General features: G+C 60.8%; 1 protein-coding gene across 17 annotated transcripts; it reads left to right on the plus strand.

Moving 5' to 3' along the window:
• Positions 1–2,404: 2,404 nt before the first annotated feature.
• On the plus strand, positions 2,405–15,714 carry DPF1 (double PHD fingers 1). Of its 17 annotated transcripts, none has more exons than XM_038529014.1 (12): positions 2,405–2,497; positions 8,352–8,512; positions 8,605–8,712; positions 10,032–10,159; positions 10,416–10,505; positions 10,906–10,984; positions 11,199–11,330; positions 12,226–12,276; positions 12,369–12,488; positions 13,549–13,661; positions 14,279–14,402; positions 14,542–15,714. In XM_038529014.1, exons 1-12 carry the CDS (start codon positions 2,466–2,468, stop codon positions 14,610–14,612), a joined length of 1,209 nt encoding a protein of 402 aa, XP_038384942.1. In that variant the 5' UTR covers positions 2,405–2,465; the 3' UTR covers positions 14,613–15,714. The 17 variants fall into 17 exon arrangements, 13 of the variants coding, with proteins under 13 accessions (XP_038384942.1, XP_038384944.1, XP_038384945.1 ...); XM_038529016.1 differs by having other exon boundaries at positions 14,309–14,390; XM_038529019.1 differs by lacking the exon at positions 2,405–2,497 and adding an exon at positions 3,704–3,919.
• The last annotated feature ends 1,082 nt before the right edge of the window (positions 15,715–16,796 follow it).

Below are 16,796 nucleotides of genomic sequence, written 5' to 3' on the forward strand. Positions count from 1 at the left end.
CAGAGTCTACTAGTGTCCCTACTGCCAGCAGGGTACTGTCCCAGGGCTGAGGATTCAGAACAGCCAGTGTGGACAAAGACTGGGGCCGCAGTGCCCTCTGGTGGCCAGATCCGGGCTCCAGGGTTGGGAGAAGTGACCAAAGCCTGGGACTTCAGGATCGGTTGGTTCCCAACACGTGGAATATCAAGCATCAGGGCCCCCAGACGTGAGAACAGACAGCTGCCCTATGTGCGGAGCGGGCAAGGGGTCAGGGCTCCAAAGGATTCCCCTGGAGTCTCCTCCATAAAGCCCCTCCCTGACCCACAGCCTGGGTCCCGCAGCTCCTGTGCCTGCCTATCCCAGCCCTGACCCCTCTGCTTGGGCTTCCGCCACTCTTGGCTGTCATCATGTGGGGACGGGTCTGTCATCCCGCTGGACTGTGAGCTTGCGAGCCCGGCCAGAGCCAGCACTGCTCACATGCACATGCCCGCACACGGCTGGGGACCGAAATACTCTGGAAAGGACTGACTGTGCCTGTTAGCCTTTCCCTTTGCCTTTAGCTCTAGACCCTCTCTGGGGAGGTTTCCTTAATACAGCACCCCCTTCAGGTTGTCCAAGGGTGGAGGGCACAGTCCCAAGCCCACCTTGTTCTCTGTCCCTGTGGGCTGCGTGCCTCAGAGCTAGACCGTGGGGAGAGACATGGAGCATAATGTCTAGTTGATCCACTTATTTATTCATCAAATAATTATCGAGCACCTACTATTTGTCAGGCCCTGTTCTAGGCACTGGGAACGTAGCAGTGGACAGGTCATCAATCCCTGCCCTCACACAGCTGATATTCTAGTGGGTGGAGACAGCCAATAAGTCAAGTAACTGCATAGATCTATTACATGATGACAGACTATGATAAGAAAAAGCATTCAAGAGGACAGAGTTATGGGGGATGCTATTTTAGCTGAGGTTGCATCTGAGGAGGTGACATTTAATCAAAAACCTGAATAGAGTGAGGGATGGGGAGCCATGTGGCTGTCTGGGGGAGGAACATTCTAAGCAGTGAGAACAGTAAGTGCAAAGGTCCTGTGGCTGATACGGGACTGAAATGTTCCAGGAACAGGGAGGAGGCCAGGCGGCTGGAGCAAAGTCAGCCAAGGGAAGAAAAGAGGGAAATGGGGTCAGAAATCTGGGGATCAAAAAAAAAAAAAAAAGAAATCTGGGGATCAAGTAGGGCCTTGAGGGCAGAGTGGGGACTTTGCATTTTATTCTAATTGTGAAAGAAGCCCCTGAAGGGTTTTGAGCCAGAGAGCATTGTGATGCCATATGTTTTAGATAGCCCACTCTGGCTGCCAGGGCGAGAACAGACCTGGAGCTGTCCAGGCAGGAGACAACGGAGGCTGGCGCCAGGTGGAGGCTGTGCGGGTGGATCCTGGATCTGTTTTGTGAATGTAGAGATAACAGGATTTGCTGATGGGCTTGGTGTGTGTGTGTGTGTATGTGTGTGTGTGTATGTGTGTGTGAGAAAGAAGAGAGCCAATGATTGATTGCACTTAGAACAAAATCTATTTTCTTTGTAATGTCCTACAAGTCTCTACACGATCTGGGTCCTTGCTCTCTCCCCAACCTTGTCTGTCCCCTCACTCACTCGGCTCCAGTCCCACCAGCTTTCTTACTGATCTTTGCACTTGTCAAAAGCTCACTCCCTTTCCCCTCCTGCCGCCTGGCTGGAACTTCTCAGGTCTCAGCTCAAATGTCACCTCCTCAGAGGAGCCACCGTATGGCATTCATAATTCTCTAAGATGATTTTTGTCTATTTATTTTCTCCTTTATCATCTGTCTTTCTCCATGAAAAGGTCAGCTCCTTGAGGGCAGCGACTTTGGTCACCGCTGTAGGCCACGGTGTCTAGAAGAGAGCCTGGCACCCGGCAGGCACTGAATAAGTGAACAAAGGCATTGATTAACCCCTGGGCTTGTTTACACGCCGGCTGACACCGCGGAGACACGCAGACCAGCAAGCATAGACAGGAATACACAACAGATCCTGGGGTCATCCACGTACCCTGGGGAGCCCCGGAGGCCTGCGGCCCTCCTGCTCCCACCCCCGCGGCTCCCGGAGGACGGAGAGCCCGAGCTGGGAATGGAGCACCCTCAGGGAGGAGGAAAGGATGCTCTGGGACGAGCCAGCCCCGCCCTGTATCCTCAGCAGCCAATGGGCGCGCGGTCCTCCCGGCGCCCCCTGGGACGTGTAGTCCGGCCAGGGGCGCCCTCGGGCGCCGCCGCGCGCCCCTAGACTCCACGTCCCGTCGTGCGCCGGGAGGTGCGGGGATTGGCCGAGCCCCGCCCCCGGCCCGCCCCGCTCGGCTCGCGCCGCAGCCCCAAGAATGAATGAAATCGTAGCGCGCTGGGCGGCAGAGCGGGCGGCGCAGGCCGGGCTGGGCCCGCGCGCGGCGGCAGCAGCGCCCCGGGCCGGAGGCGGCCCAGCCGAGCGGGCCATGGCCACCGCCATTCAGAACCCGCTCAAGTCGTGAGTGTCCCCGCCGTCCACGTCCCTCCATCCCGCCCCCCACCCCCGGCCCTTCCCCCGCCCTCGCTGGGGAAGGGGACGCGGCGCGCGGGAGGTAGTTTAATGGGGGACCCCCGAGCGCCCCACCCCACCCTGGGGGACCCGCCGCCCCTCGTTGTCCCCTGGGGTTGGGGGCGGGAGCCCCTTCGGGGTCGCGGGGGCGTCTCTTCTTTGTCGCTGTCAGTGAAGGAATGTGGCGCGGGCTGGGGGGTGGCGGAGGCCGTTTCCCCACCCAGCGTGGGGGTAGGGGCTTCCCTCTCCTCCTCCCCCATCTCTCCTCCTCCGTGTCCCCGGGGGCGCCGGGAGCACGGACGCCGAAGTGCAGACCTCAGGCTCCGGGGTCCTCGCCACCCTCTCCCTCTCCCCAGAACACCTTCTCTTTCCCCCTCTTTCTCCGGGGCCCTCGGCCCGCGCGGCCGCGGGGTGGGCGCTGAGACGTCGGGGTCCTGACTCCCCCTCCTCCTCCCCCGGGTCTTCGGGACCTAGGAGCTCCGACGCCCAGTCAGCTCCGACCGTTCCTCCCTCTCCCCGCCCAGGGACGTCCAACGAGAGCATCTCTCACCCCGTGGGGACCGGATGCCTCGGGAGAGGAGGCTGGCAGCGCCCTCAGTCTCGGGGGATTCCCCCCCTTTCTCCCTGTCCGCGTCCCCGCTCCGAGCGCTGGCCTCCTCGCGGCCCGGTGGCTGGGCACCTGGACGCCCGGGTTCAAGCCTGCCCTCTCCTCGCCACCCCTCGCTCTGGCCACCTCTCTCCCCTCTCTCTTTCCATCTCTCGCTCGCTCGCCCGCTCCCTCTTCGGGATCCCGGACTCCCGGGTCCCAGCGCTCCCCACCCCCTTTCCTCCGGCGGTGACAGCGGGCGCAGAGTGACAGGCGCGCGGCCGTTCCCGCCCTCCCTCCCCGGCGGGGAGCGCGGCGCTCCCCTCCCCCTCCGCCGGGGCTGGGGAGGAGGCGGAGGGCGAACGCCCGCGGCGCCGCACAAAGGGGCTGGGGCGACCTCCCCGCAGCCCCGCTCCCCCCAACCCCTGGCGCTCGCCGCCTTGACCTTGAGCGGCGCTGGCGGCTGGGGACCGGGAAGGGGCGGGGAGCGCCCCCACGCTCCCAGGGCTGGGGCTGACGGCTGACCCGAGGCCCCCAGCAGCGCCCGGCTGCCTGCGGGGGAGCTGGGGGCGCGGGGCGCGGGTTCACGGGCACGCGCCTACACGTGTGCCTCGGCTTTGCGCGGAGCCAGAGAGGCTGCGGGGCGTGTGTGGAGCTGGGGTCAGCGGGAGGAGGTGTGTGACGCCGACACCCTCCTGCGTCCCTCTCGCTCTGTCTTACACACAGACAGACGTGGCTCCTCTGAGGGACACCCTCAGACTGGCCGGGACAGGGCTCCTGTACAGGTTGGTGGCTCCACAGGCTTCCTGGCCTCCTCACTCTGACCCCAGGCCGGGCCCTGGAGGAGGCGGGAGGAAGCGCTGGGGCGGGAGGGCCGCCGCCTTCTTTGCCCTTCTTTGCTCTCCCGTGGAGCTGAGCTGTCCGCCGGGTCGAGGGTAGGATCCGGCTCCCGCAAGACTGTGGGAGCCAAATCCCCTTGGGAGGCTGGTGGGAGCGGGCCTAGGGGTTCTGACTGCCTGGTTCCAGACCTCATCTTGAGCTATTAATTCACCACCCCCCTCCGGAGCCTCAGTGTTACCATCTGAGTATTGGGGAATCATAACTGCCTATCACCTCCAGGGGCTGTCGTGATCTTTGTAAAGCGCTTGGTTCAGAGCCTGACCCTGACTAAGTGTACTGATTATTATTAGAAGTATCAATATTGATTTCTCTGTGGTCCTGTTTCCATATAGGGCATTGCGGGGGCCTGGAGGCCAGGATAAGGTTAGGGTGGAGAGCGCCAGTGTGCCCTTCTTTGCTTTCATCCTCTGAGGGGTCTGCAGGGTTGAGGGAGGGCGGTGGGCTAGGAGGACCCCGTGGGCAGGGGAGTTCAAGTGTGGGAGACGGATCTGTGAAGGTGACCAGGGGCAAGGAAAGGGGGGAAGCGACAGCTCGGGTGGTGGGTCAATTGTGCTGATGGACAGGGGCCTCCAGGGAGGTGACGGACTATTCTATGTTCAGGCCCCTAACCGAGCAAATTGATGTAAGGGTTCTGGGGTGGGGCAGGCGTGAGCTGGGGTGTCTGAGGCTGGAGGTGTGGGGAGCAGGTGTAATGTGTTGGGGGATCTGTGAGGGTGGTGGGAGGTGAGAGAGGAAGGTGCGAGGACGGGCACTCTCTGAGCTGAGCTGATGGGCGGAGGGGTAGGGCTTACCAGGGGTGAGGTATGAGGTGGCCGGAATAGAGGCCTGGAGGCCAGAGTGAGCGTGGGGGTACCAGCATCCTTCACTTACTCCCCTTGCCCCCTACTCTCGGCCAGATGTGAAGCAGGGACCCACTGTGTCCTGTTGGGAGTGGGGAAGCGGGGAGGTCAAGGCCTTACCCTGGGGAGACTGGGGAGAGTTTGTGGAAGGGGGTCTAACACTAGGTGTGTGTGTGTGTGGTGTGTGTGTGTGTGTGTAGAGGTGATAAGTTTGGAGGAACTTGAGGGCATCTCTCTCACCAGAGGGTAGGTGGAGGCATCAGGTGACAAAAGAGGTGAAGGCTAGTCTGCCTCTCTGGCTGCTGCAGAGCCCTCTGGTGGACAAGGACATTTGTGGGGGTTTTATCCAGGAGGGGGCCCATACTGGAACACAAATTTTGGACCAGGGGGGTTCCGGTCCGTGTTGGTGTGGCCTGCTGGGGCAGCTCGCTGTCTGGGGACTCCTTAGGGTACAGTCTGTGCTGGTGACAGAGGGAGAAAGAAGGAGGTGAAACTCACCTGGGTACAGATACCTAGATGAGTGAATCCTCTTAGCCCCACCGTCAAGCGCCACCAGGAGCTGAGGGCCCTGTGGTTTCACCTCCCTCTGCCTCAGATTTCTTATCTGGAAAATGAGCGTAAACATAGCATCACCTGGGAGGGTCATTATGAGAATCGTATGAGCTGCTGGCTGTTGAAGTACTTAGAATTGTGTCTGGCACCTGGTGGGTACCAGTATATTTTTATTTACTCATTCAACAAATACTTATTGAGCATCTATTATGGGCCAGGCATTATTCTTTCTGGTAGTGGTTGGCTAGCACCATTTTACACCTGACTTCATATCCGATCTCCTTGATGGAGTGGATTTACTGAACCTACTACCTGCCAGGTGCCTTTTATTTTATTCATCTATTTTTAAAGATTTTATTTATTTATGCATGAGAGACACACAGAGAGAGACAGAGGGGCCGAGGGAGAAGCAGGCTCCCTGCAAGGAGCTGGATGTGGGACTCAATCTTGGATCCCGGGATCACGCCCTGGGCCAAAGGCAGACGTTCAACTGCTTCGCCACGCTGGCATCTCCCCCCTGCCCACCCCGGGTACCTTTTAAAAACACTATATGGGGGGGCACCTGGGTGGCTCAATGGGTTAGGCCTCCGAATCAATCTCAATTCAGGTCTTGATTTCTCCGTGGTGAGTTTAAGCCCCGTGGTGGGCTCCCTGCTGGATGTGGAAAAACTAAAACTAAAAACACTCTATTTACTCATTTAATCCTTACAACAATCCAATGAGGTGTCATCCTCATCTTACAGGTGAGGAAACAGGCCCAGGAAAGTTAAGTCATTTGCCCAAGGCCACATGGCCACCGAGTTGCAGAGGCGGGATTCGAACCCGCCAGGTGCGGCTACAGCTCCTTACTGGCGACCGGCCTGCGGCAGGACGGGCTCGCCCGCGCGGGGTCACCGTGCCGGGGACAGCCCGGGGACCGGACAGGCCGGGCGCTGGGAGCCGGGAGGGCCTGGGGATGCGGGAGGGAGAGGTGTCGGTGAGGCGAGCGCAGGCGCGGGTGGGACGCCCGTGCGGGCCCCTCCAGGGTATCTCTAAGTCTCATGGCTTCGGAGTGTTCGTGTGAGTGTAAATGTATGTGAGTCTGTGAAGGCGTGGGAGGGAAGTGTGCGTGAGTCTGCGTGGGAGGCTGTGAGTATACGTGTGAATGTGTGTGTAAACTGCCGTAGGTGGGTGTGTGCGAGCCCAGGTGTGCCCGTGGGAGCGTGTGCCCGGGACGCTAGGGCGCGTGGGAGCGGGCGCGCGTGAGTGGCCGCGTGAGTGACCGCGCGCGCTCCCGGGGCCGCGCCCCTGCCCCCTGCCCCCTGCCCCCTGCCCCCTGCCCCCTGCCCCGCGGGGTCCCGCCCGGCCCCCGGCCCGGACTACCACTCCCAGCATGGCCCGGGCGGGCCCGCCCTGCCGTCCTGATTGGCTGTGGCCCCGGTGCTCCCGCCCCGCGGGAATGAATGGATGGGCGGCCTCAGCGCCCGCCCGAGCGCTGGGAGGACCGACCCGGCGGGGACCTGCTGGGGGCAGGACCCGGGGAGCAAGATGGCCACGGTCATCCCCGGCCCCCTGAGGTGCCGCGGGCCGGCGGGAGGCGGGAGAGGGCGCGCGGGCGGGTCTGCGCGGGCGCGCGCGTGTGTGTGTGCGTGTGTGGCGGCCGGGGGTGGGGCCGATGGGGTGTCTGGGGGGCTGTCACCGTGGGCCGTGCTGCGCGGGGGTGCGGATGTGTGTGATCGTGGGTCCCTGGCAAGAACGGGGTCCGATGCGCTGCTCCTGGAGGAGCGGAGGGTGTGGGGGACTCGGAGTCCTGTTCGGGTCCTCTTCGGGGGAAGGGGGGTCACGTCCCGCCCGGCGACCCCCGGGGTTGGGGAGAGACTGAAACGGTCTGGGGGTGCGGGAGGCTTGGGAAACTTGAGTGAAGTCCACACTACCTTTGTCTTGGCATGTGGAGTGCGTGTCACTTGTTTGTTTGTTTTTGATATGTGTGTGGATATGTGTTTAATTTATTTTAGTCTACACTAGGTATCTTTGGATATTTGGGTCTTTGAGTGTGCGTACATGTCCTTTGGAACTGTGCATCGCTTGTGTTCTGTGTCTGGATTTGTAGGCATGCATGTATTTGTACAGTTTTGTGTGAATATGGGTGGATTTGTCTGTTTCTGTGTTGTATCTTTGTGTGGATATGCGGTATTTTAGATGTTGGTTTCTATGTTGTGTATCTTTGTGATTGTGTGTGTGTCCTGTGTGAATCTGTGTGATTTCTTTGTATAGTTTGTCTGGATAGTGTGTGTGTGAGTGTGTGTGTGTAATTTGTTTGTGTTGTGTCTTTGGGTATATAAGTGCATGTGTGGGTAGTTTAACATTCTTCTCATAATATTTGTGTATCACTGTGTGTCTTTGGATGCGTGTATGTGTGTGTAGTGCTGTGTGTGTGATCTCTGCACATTGTGTGTCTTTGTGCGGGTGCTTTGTTTATGTTGTGTGTCTTTGGATATGTGAGGTGTATTCGTGCATGGATATATGTGGGATGTGTCTGTTTCTACACTATGGGACGGCGATGTTTGTATTTTCTCAGTAGATATTTGTGTGTGCACATATGTGAGGTTTGTCTGTTTCTCCTTTGTGAGTTTTGGGATATGTCTCTCTTTGTGTGTGAATCCTGTGTGGTTTGGTTGTGTTGAGTATTTTGACGCGTGCCTGTAGGGATGGGTCCTGGTGTATTTTTGTCCGTCTCTGTATGGTGTGTATCTATCTGCCTGTTGGCTCCAGGCCTGCTTGGGCCCTGGGCTGGGGGCGCCTGAGTCCCGGAGGCACAGGGGGGAGAGGGGAGGTTGGGAGAGTAGGCCCACCCACTCCCGAGGGGCGCGCCGAGGGGGGCTGCTGGGCCACCTGGCGCTCGCGCCCTTGCTGACAGCCACTCGCCCGCTCGCTCGCCCCCTCGCAGCCTAGGCGAGGACTTCTACCGCGAGGCCATTGAGCACTGCCGCAGCTACAACGCGCGCCTGTGCGCCGAGCGCAGCCTGCGCCTGCCCTTCCTCGACTCGCAGACCGGCGTGGCCCAGAACAACTGCTACATCTGGATGGAAAAGACCCACCGCGGCCCTGGTACCGGCCCGGAGGGTGGGGGCGGGGCGGGGCGGCGGCTTTGCGGGCCGCCTTCCCCTTGTTCTCACGGCCCCTCGCGCTTCTCACTCCAGGTTTGGCCCCCGGACAGATCTACACGTACCCGGCGCGCTGTTGGAGAAAGAAACGGAGACTCAACATCCTGGAGGACCCCAGACTGCGGCCCTGCGAGTACAAGATCGGTGGGTGGAGCTTCATCCTGGGCCTGGGGGGGACCCCATCAGTGCCCCCAGCACCCGCTCATGCGTGTGTGGTGAGGCCCTTGCAGGTCTGAGCATTTGCCTTTATTTCCCTCCCAGCGCTTGTCTGCAGGTGTGCGTCTGGTGTAGTCCAGACGTTCTCCAGTTCCCCCCGAGTGACTGGGCTTTGGACTTGGGCTGTATCTTCTCCTCCGGCCCAGGTGTATTCGTGGGCAGAGTGGTATCTGTTTCGTGTGTGCCTGGGTGTACCTTCCCTGGCGAGCTGGGATGGATCAGGGTCCCGCTGGCTTTCTTCCTATGGGTGCCTCCTATGTGTGTCTGGATGTGTCCGGGTGTCTTTCCATCCGTAGGGGAGCATATCAAAGTGTCTGTGTCTCTTTCTAGGTGTTTTCAAGAGTACTAGAGGGGCTATTTAGTCTTGTGTGTGTCTGGTCTAGCAGGGTATCCTGAGTGTGTCTGGGTGTATCAGGGCGTCTGGGTGTCTCTTCCTTTGAGTGTCCAGATGCTTTGGGATGTCTGGGAGAAGCCCTTCGTGGCTGGAGTATTACGTATATTTCTGCCCACGTGTGCTCGTCTGGCCAGAGTGTTGGGCTTTATGACCTTTTGACTGTGACCAGTAGTGTCACAGTCGCTGGCTCTTTCTCTTCTCCTGTCCGGGTGTATCCAAGGGTCTGTGTGGGTCCAGGTGTATTGAAGTGTCCATCTGGACACTATGTGTCCATCTGTGTCTTTCTGGGTGTGTCTGTTTGCCTCAGAGGGACTGTGTCCCTCCCCCTTGTGTATCCATCTGAGTGATTCCCTCTAGGTATGTCTGTCTCGCTCTCGTGTGTGTCCAGGTGTATGGCAGGGTCTGGCTGCGTCTTCCTCATGTGGATCTAGGTTGAGCTGATGGTTTAATGTCCCTTTCTGATTGTCTCCGGGTGTATCCAAGGGCTTGGATGAGTTTCCTCCGCGTGTCTGGGTGTATCTCTTCCTTTGTGTGTCTGGCTGCCTCAAGATGATCTGTACTTTCCATGTGTGCCCTGTTTGAGTGTCTGTAGCTCTCCATATGCATCCAGGTGTAAGTGAGGGTCTGGCTGTGTCTCCTTCTGAGTGTGTCTGAGTGGATCTGAGGGTCTGGCTGTGTCTTTCTCAGGGTCTCGGCATCCTTCCCAGTATGTATGATTGAGTCTTTGAGTCTTGTTGCCGGTCGAGTGTGGGAAAGCCTCTGTCCTGAAGCAAAGGGCATGGTTCCCTGACCCGGGCTGTTTGAGGAATCCTCCAGGGACAACATACCCCCCTGACCCCACCCTTGTCTGCAGACTGTGAGGCACCCCTGAAGAAGGAGGGCGGCCTCCCAGAAGGGCCAGTCCTTGAGGCGCTACTGTGTGCGGAGACAGGGGAGAAGAAGATTGAGTTGAAGGAGGAGGAGACCATTATGGACTGCCAGGTGGGACCACCCCTCAGGGGCCTGAGCTGCCTTCTCATCCCTGCCACCCGCCCTGGCACATCCTGTTCCTGCTCTGCAGTCTCCCCGGGCCTTGGGGCACCCTGGATCTCCATCCTCCCACACCCTGTCTCTTTTTAGAAGCCCCTCTTGACTTGCCCTCCTCCCCCCCATCTCCAGCGGTGTCCAGAACTTCCCCAGAGCAGGACAGCATCCCCCCCATTTTCTTGACCTCGATCCCCCTTCTCCTGGTGCCCAGAAACAGCAGCTGCTGGAGTTTCCACATGATCTTGAGGTGGAAGACTTGGAGGATGACATTCCCAGGAGGAAGAACAGGGCCAAAGGAAAGGTATTACCTCTCAACTTTTCTCCATCGCCCCACCCCTCCGTGGCAGAGCCAGTGTACTGGGCACACACAATGGTCCGGCCTTGCCCCAGTTTGACCCTATTTAATCCCCAGAGAAGCCTGACGGGGTGGGGGTGGGAAGGGGGTTCGTAGAGGATCTTATACCCATTTTACAGATGAGCAAACCGAGGCTCAGATATCATTATACCGTTTGCAAAACAGAGATTGTCCAGTGGCTGAGAGCCGCCTTATACCCACGCTACACGCGAGGAAGCTGAACCTCTCGGTGGAGGCCCACAGTTAGGAAGTGGCAGAGCTGCGGGTCACCTTTCAGGCCCACGAGGTGAAAGCCCTTCCGGTTCCCTCCGTTTCTTGGCCGCTCACCCCCCCCCTTCCCCCGCAGGCATACGGCATCGGGGGTCTCCGGAAACGCCAGGACACCGCTTCCCTCGAGGACCGAGACAAGCCGTATGTCTGTGATAGTGAGTCCTTCTGAAGAGGGGGAGAGAGAGAGTGGGGCCTAGAGACCTCCCCCCTGCTGGCCCCCTCCCTCCTGTTCTAGAGCCCGGTGGGCGGGGCGCTCAGGCCTCTGGCAGAGGGGGGAGGTGTGACCCCGAGGCCAGGGTGGAGGCCGCCCAGGGTGGAGGCCGCCCGGCTGGGAGGGCTGACCCGCCCCCCTCCCTGCTCGCCCTCCAGTCTGTGGGAAACGGTATAAGAACCGGCCAGGGCTCAGCTACCACTACACCCACACCCACCTGGCTGAGGAGGAGGGGGAGGAGAACGCGGAGCGCCACGCCCTGCCCTTCCACCGGAAAAACAACCATAAACGTGAGCAGGCAGGCGGGCTGTGGGGTAGTGAGGGACCCGGGGAGTGGGGGCTGAGGAGCCGGGGAGGGAGGGGGCACATTAGACATTTCTGGAAAATCTCCAGCTCAGCGGTCCCCTCCCCCCACCGACCAAGGGGATGCTGGCTCTGGGGTTGCCATGGCAACCAACCATCTCTCCCTCTCGCTCCCGGCCGGGCATAATATTTCTGGGTCTGATTTATTGTTTCAATTAGAGCTTGGGGAGGGGGGTGATAGATGACTCCCCTCCCTCCCTGCCTCCCTCTCTCCCTTCTCCGCGAAGCTTTGGCTGAGGGGCAGGGTCTGTGGCCTGGGAGCCCTTGGCGCCTGCCCATGCCAATCCCGTGCCAGCCCTGACAGCCGAGGGGTGGGGGAGGGCTTGGGGAGGCTCTGCCGGTGGAGGGACTGTCTTCCCACCCATCTCTTGGTGGGAGAGGGCAGTCTCTTCATCCCGTCCCCTCTACACACCCGGGCACCTCCGTGTTCAGGATTTTTCTTGTGAATGTCCGTCTGTTTCCATATCAGATCTTGGCGAGTGGCGTCCCCAGTTTTTATCTAGTCGGGCGCTTAGCTGGCACTGGTTGTCTGGTAGAAGTGTGTATGAATGGGGAAGCAGGGGGCTCTTCCTAAAGCTGTTATTTGCAATTTTACCTAATAAAGAGGATGTGTGGGTTGTCCTCAGAGAGTCTGGGGCTCCTGATGAGAGTTATTTGGGTCCCCAGTTCTGTTCTGCTACTGGCCGCAGCTCAGGGGAGCTACTCTGTCTCCTTACCTCCCTCCGGGCCTGGAAAAAGGGGTCCACCCTTGGGGCTGAGGCTGGGGGCAGGGTGGAGCCTTGCCTGTGGTGAGAGTCCCTCTCTCTGTCCCCCCAACCCCAGAGTTTTACAAAGAATTGGCCTGGGTCCCTGAGGCACAGAGGAAACACACAGGTAGGGATGCCTCCCTCTGCCCCTATTTCCCCAGCAGCCTCTGACTAGGTGTCCCTGGCTGCCTGTGGCAACCCCTGCCTGCTGTCTTTCAGCCAAGAAGGCACCTGATGGCACTGTCATCCCCAACGGCTACTGTGACTTCTGTCTGGGTGGCTCCAAGAAGACTGGGTGTCCCGAGGACCTCATCTCCTGTGCTGACTGTGGGCGATCAGGTGATACCCCCACCCGAGGTTGCCGGGGGCCTGGGTGGAGGGCACACCAGGAATCTAGATCTGGAGGATGGGAGGTGGAGAGGCGCGGCCTGGTGGGGGGAACCCAGGGGTGGCGCAACGGATTCCACTGCTGAGGACTGTGGGAAACCCAGAGGGGTCAGAGAGGCTCTGGGATGTGGTTGTCATGGCATTGGTGGTGGTGGCCTGTGCTTATCATGGCACGAGGAGTGGTGAAGGATGGTTGCCCCGGCATCGTGGGGAGTGGACTGTGATAATGAGTCATGGATGGCCACTGTCGGGGTCCTGTGGATAACCGACGGCGCTTGCCGTGGACTTGTGGTTAATAGAATGTGGTTTCCCAGGGTGGACTTGTAGGTAATAGACTGTGGTTGTCTCAGCACAGTGGGTAATGAATTGTGGTTGTCATGGTATTACGGGTAGTGCGATGTGGTTGTCATGGCGACTGGGTAGCTGTTGTGGCACCGGGGTAGTGGCCAACGGGGGGGTCTCTGCGCTGGGGTAGCGGGACGGCCAGCGGGTTGGCATCGCACGGTATTGTCACAAGCAGTTTGGCGGCCAGGGTATCCCGGGTAATGGGGCTCGGGCTGCAGGGAACCCAGGGTGTGGGGCCCCCCTGTGCCAGGCAGTTGCCATGGCATCGCGGCTGGGAGAACGTGGTTGCCACGTTACTGTGGTTAACGGAACCTGTTGGCCATTCTGCTGTGGGTAATGGAATGCGGCTGCCTCAGCACAGTGGTTAACAGAATGTGGCTGCCCGGGTGTTGTGGGTGGTAGAAAGTGGTTGCCACAGCACTGTGGGTAATGGAATGCGGTTGCCATGGTGTTCCGGGGAGCAGAATGTGGTTACCATGGTGGCTGGGTAGGGGCCGGGTGGCCGCGGCAGCAGCGCGGCGGCCCGGGCACCGCGAGGGGGGGGTCAGGCCCAGCCTCAGAGCCGGGCTGGCGTGGGGGCCGGGCCGTCTCCTCCCCGGGCTCAGCGGCCACCGCGGGGGAGGGGGCACGATGGCCCCTAACCGCATCCCTGCCCCTCGGCCCCCAGGACACCCCTCATGTTTACAGTTTACGGTGAACATGACGGCAGCCGTGCGGACCTACCGCTGGCAGTGCATCGAGTGCAAGTCCTGCAGCCTGTGTGGTACCTCGGAGAATGACGTGAGTGGCCGCCCGCCCCGCCCGGACACGCCCCCGGGACACGCCCCGCCCCGCCCCGCCCCGGGACACGCCCCCAGGTGACCTGCCCGCCCCGCCCCTCGGCCCGCCGGGGCGCCTCAGGCCGCTCCCTGGAGCCCCTCCCCGGGGAGCAGCGGTAACCTGTTCTGTCATTATTGTTAGTGTCCGTTAACGGGCCGGGCCCTTAGGGCTCCTCATGTCCCTGCCTCCTCCCAACCACCCTCTGAGGTAGGTGCCCTGTTCCCACTTCACAGAGAAGAAACCCAGCTCAGGGAGGGGAAATGACTTGCCCGAGGTCACCCGTCTAGGAAATTAGTAGAGCTGGGACCCGAACCCACATCCAGTGCTTCCAGAGCTGGTATCAGACCACCTGGGTGTCATTTTAAGTGTTCCGCAGACTCTGTCAAACCCAGACGACACACTGCAAACGGACAGACCACAGGGGTGTTCAGCTTGGCCAAGCCGGGTTCTGCAAAGATCCCGTGATGCAAAGACCTTCTCGGAGCCCCTTCTCGTGGGAGGGACCAACCTTCCCCAGCCCCTCTGACCTACCCCTGCCCCAGCCCCCCCACCCCGGTTTCTGGTGCCCGTGCCCCCAGGGTGCCAGCTGGGCGGGTCTCACCCCCCAGGACCAGCTGCTGTTTTGTGACGACTGCGATCGGGGTTACCACATGTACTGCCTGAGTCCTCCCATGGCGGAGCCCCCGGAAGGTGAGAGAAGAGGTGGGCACCACACGGGCGTGGGCAGGTCGAAAGGCGGGCTTCCTGCTGGAGAAGACCAGGCACTGTGTGTCTGCTGGTTGGGAGGGAGTTGGGCCAGCCCTTCCAGGACCTGGGCCTAACCCCCTGTCCTCCCCCACAGGGAGCTGGAGTTGTCACCTCTGTCTTCGGCACCTGAAAGAAAAGGCCTCTGCCTACATCACCCTCACCTAGGCCTGGCTCTGGCTCACCTGGACCTCTGGGGTGGTGCTGACCCATCTGCCTCTCCGAGCTCCTCCACACCCTCCCCGCCCTCAGTGCCCCACCGTGGGAGGGGGAGAGGGGGAGCCCGAGAGGGGGCTGGGCCCCCCCTTCCCTCTGTGCAAGTGGAATGTTTGCCCTGTGGGTTGGTGGGCCTAGCAGGGCTCCTCTCCCTTCCTCCCTCCTTCCCCATCCCTTGGCAAATGGGCACCAGGGGCTTCTGCTCCCCTCAAAGCCATACCCCGCCTCTGGGCGGGCATGAGGGGCGGCAGATGCCAGCCCGGGGCACGGACACAGCGTTTTTCTAAAGAAAAAGTCAAAAAGTTAAAAAAAAAAAAGAAATTAATATATACAAAGAGTCCTCTAAGGCCTGGCCGGGTGGAGGGGGCACTGCTGAGCATCCACTGGGCACCAGTCTATGCGGCTTCCTGCCGAGCAGCCCCGCCCCCCGGTTTCCGGAGTTGCAGCTGTCCCGCCTCCGCACCCAAAGTGGGCACCATTCCCCCGTGAGCCCGGGCAGGTGGGTGTGGTGTCCACCCTCGCCCCGCCCTGGTGCCCACCGTGGATACTGCATGACGTGAACCATGGTTTTGAACTCCGCTCCCGCTCCCTCCCCGAGCGCCCCGCCCTGCCCGCTCCGTGCCCGCCGTGGCCGAGGTCGGGCCGCCGTGGCGGTGTGGGGGGGGCACCCCCCAGGCTGGTGGGCGTCGGCTGGGGGGGCCAGGCGGGCCCCCGCCCAGCGCCTGCTGGAATGAGAAGCACAGACTCTGCACCGGACTGGTTTTTCCTCCTTCCCCTGCTCCAGTTCCCCACCGGCCAGGCCGGGCTGCCCCCTGCCACCCTCGCTGGCCATTTTGGGGGTAGCGAGGGGGCGTGGTTGTTTCTCGTGGTTGTGTGTGTTTGTTGTTCGGGTTAAAAAAAAGGGAAATTGAGACTGCAAGTGGGGGAGGTGGTGGGCTTGGGGGGTCTCCCCCGATCCACGCATGCCCCCCCTTGTACACGAGTCTCCTTTATTGCCTGCCTCTGCTGTGAATTAACTTGTTCTGTGTATTAAACTGGGCCTGACCCCTCTGCCCGCGACCGCCTCGTTATGCGGGCTGGATTGGGGGGCATCGCCAGGAAGGGGAGACGGGGGCCTCGTGGAGGGAGAGCTGACCGAGGTTAACAGCTGGAGCCCGCCCGACCTCCATCTCCCTCCAACTCCCCCCCCACCCCGCCTTTCCCTGGCTTTGTCCCAGCTCCTCCCAGCCTCGCCGGAAAGGAGAAGGGGGATGGGGTGGAGGGGGCTCCCGCCCAGCCAGCTGTGGTTGCCCTGGCAACGGGCTGCTGCAGCTGCAGCGATCGGCAGCGAGGGGGGAGGCGGGGGCTGGGGCCTGGGGGGAAGGGATGGGAGGATGAAGGGGCCGCCCTCCGGGGCTAGGGGAGGGGGCAGGGTGCCAGGAGCACCTCCTGTAATCCCCCGACCTCACCTGGGGTCCCCCGTCCCAGGGATGCTGGGAGGGAGGCAGATTTGGGTGAGGCGGGATGAGGAGAGAACCAGGACACCGAGAGATCAGCAGAGAGACACACATTTATAGAGAATCGGAACAAGAGCAGGAGAGGGAAGAAATAGATCTGGAGAGAGGTAGATGAGCGAGCCACGGGGGGGGGGGGGGGGGGCGACAGAAGAGATGGAGATTCAGTGGGAGAGGAAATAATAGTAAGAAAAAATAGCAGACACACCAGGGAGAGACAGGAGGAGGAGGTAGAGAGTGATCTGGAGAAGCAGGAGAGCCGATGAGGGGAGGCAGAGAACCAGGCACATACATTAGGAGAGAAGAGGGGAGGCACACTGGGCAGCGACAGGCAGGATCCAGGGACGGCAGAGTCCCAGGACGCTGGCACAGAGATGAGGCTTCAGGGGGGAGGACAAAGCATTTAGGGGACAATAGAGAAATGTGGAGAGAGCCGAAGGTATGGAGGGATTCGGAGGTTGGCCGGGGACAGAGCCAGGGGTGATGGGCGCCAGAGGGAGGCTGGGGGAGGGTCCGAGAGGGCGCCGGCGGGGATACGGGATGTGGCCGAGGAAGTCGAAAAGTGGGGCAAGATGGGGAAGGGACCAGCAGGGCACAGTGTGGGTGCGAGCGGCGGGGCGTTGGACGTCGGTGTGTGTCACAG

This window comes from Canis lupus, chromosome 1, assembly GCF_011100685.1.
Source record: "Canis lupus familiaris isolate Mischka breed German Shepherd chromosome 1, alternate assembly UU_Cfam_GSD_1.0, whole genome shotgun sequence".
Taxonomy (NCBI): Eukaryota; Metazoa; Chordata; class Mammalia; order Carnivora; family Canidae; genus Canis; species Canis lupus.

Bases quoted from the DNA above. Each gene is read 5' to 3' on its own strand.
- DPF1 (XM_038529007.1), top strand. From the start codon at position 6,872: ATGGGCGGCCTCAGCGCCCGCCCGAGCGCTGGGAGGACCGACCCGGCG. The intron at 8,713-10,031 runs GTGGGTGGAGCT...CCTTGTCTGCAG, and splicing joins GCCCTGCGAGTACAAGATCG to ACTGTGAGGCACCCCTGAAG. The intron at 10,160-10,415 runs GTGGGACCACCC...CCTGGTGCCCAG, and splicing joins AGACCATTATGGACTGCCAG to AAACAGCAGCTGCTGGAGTT.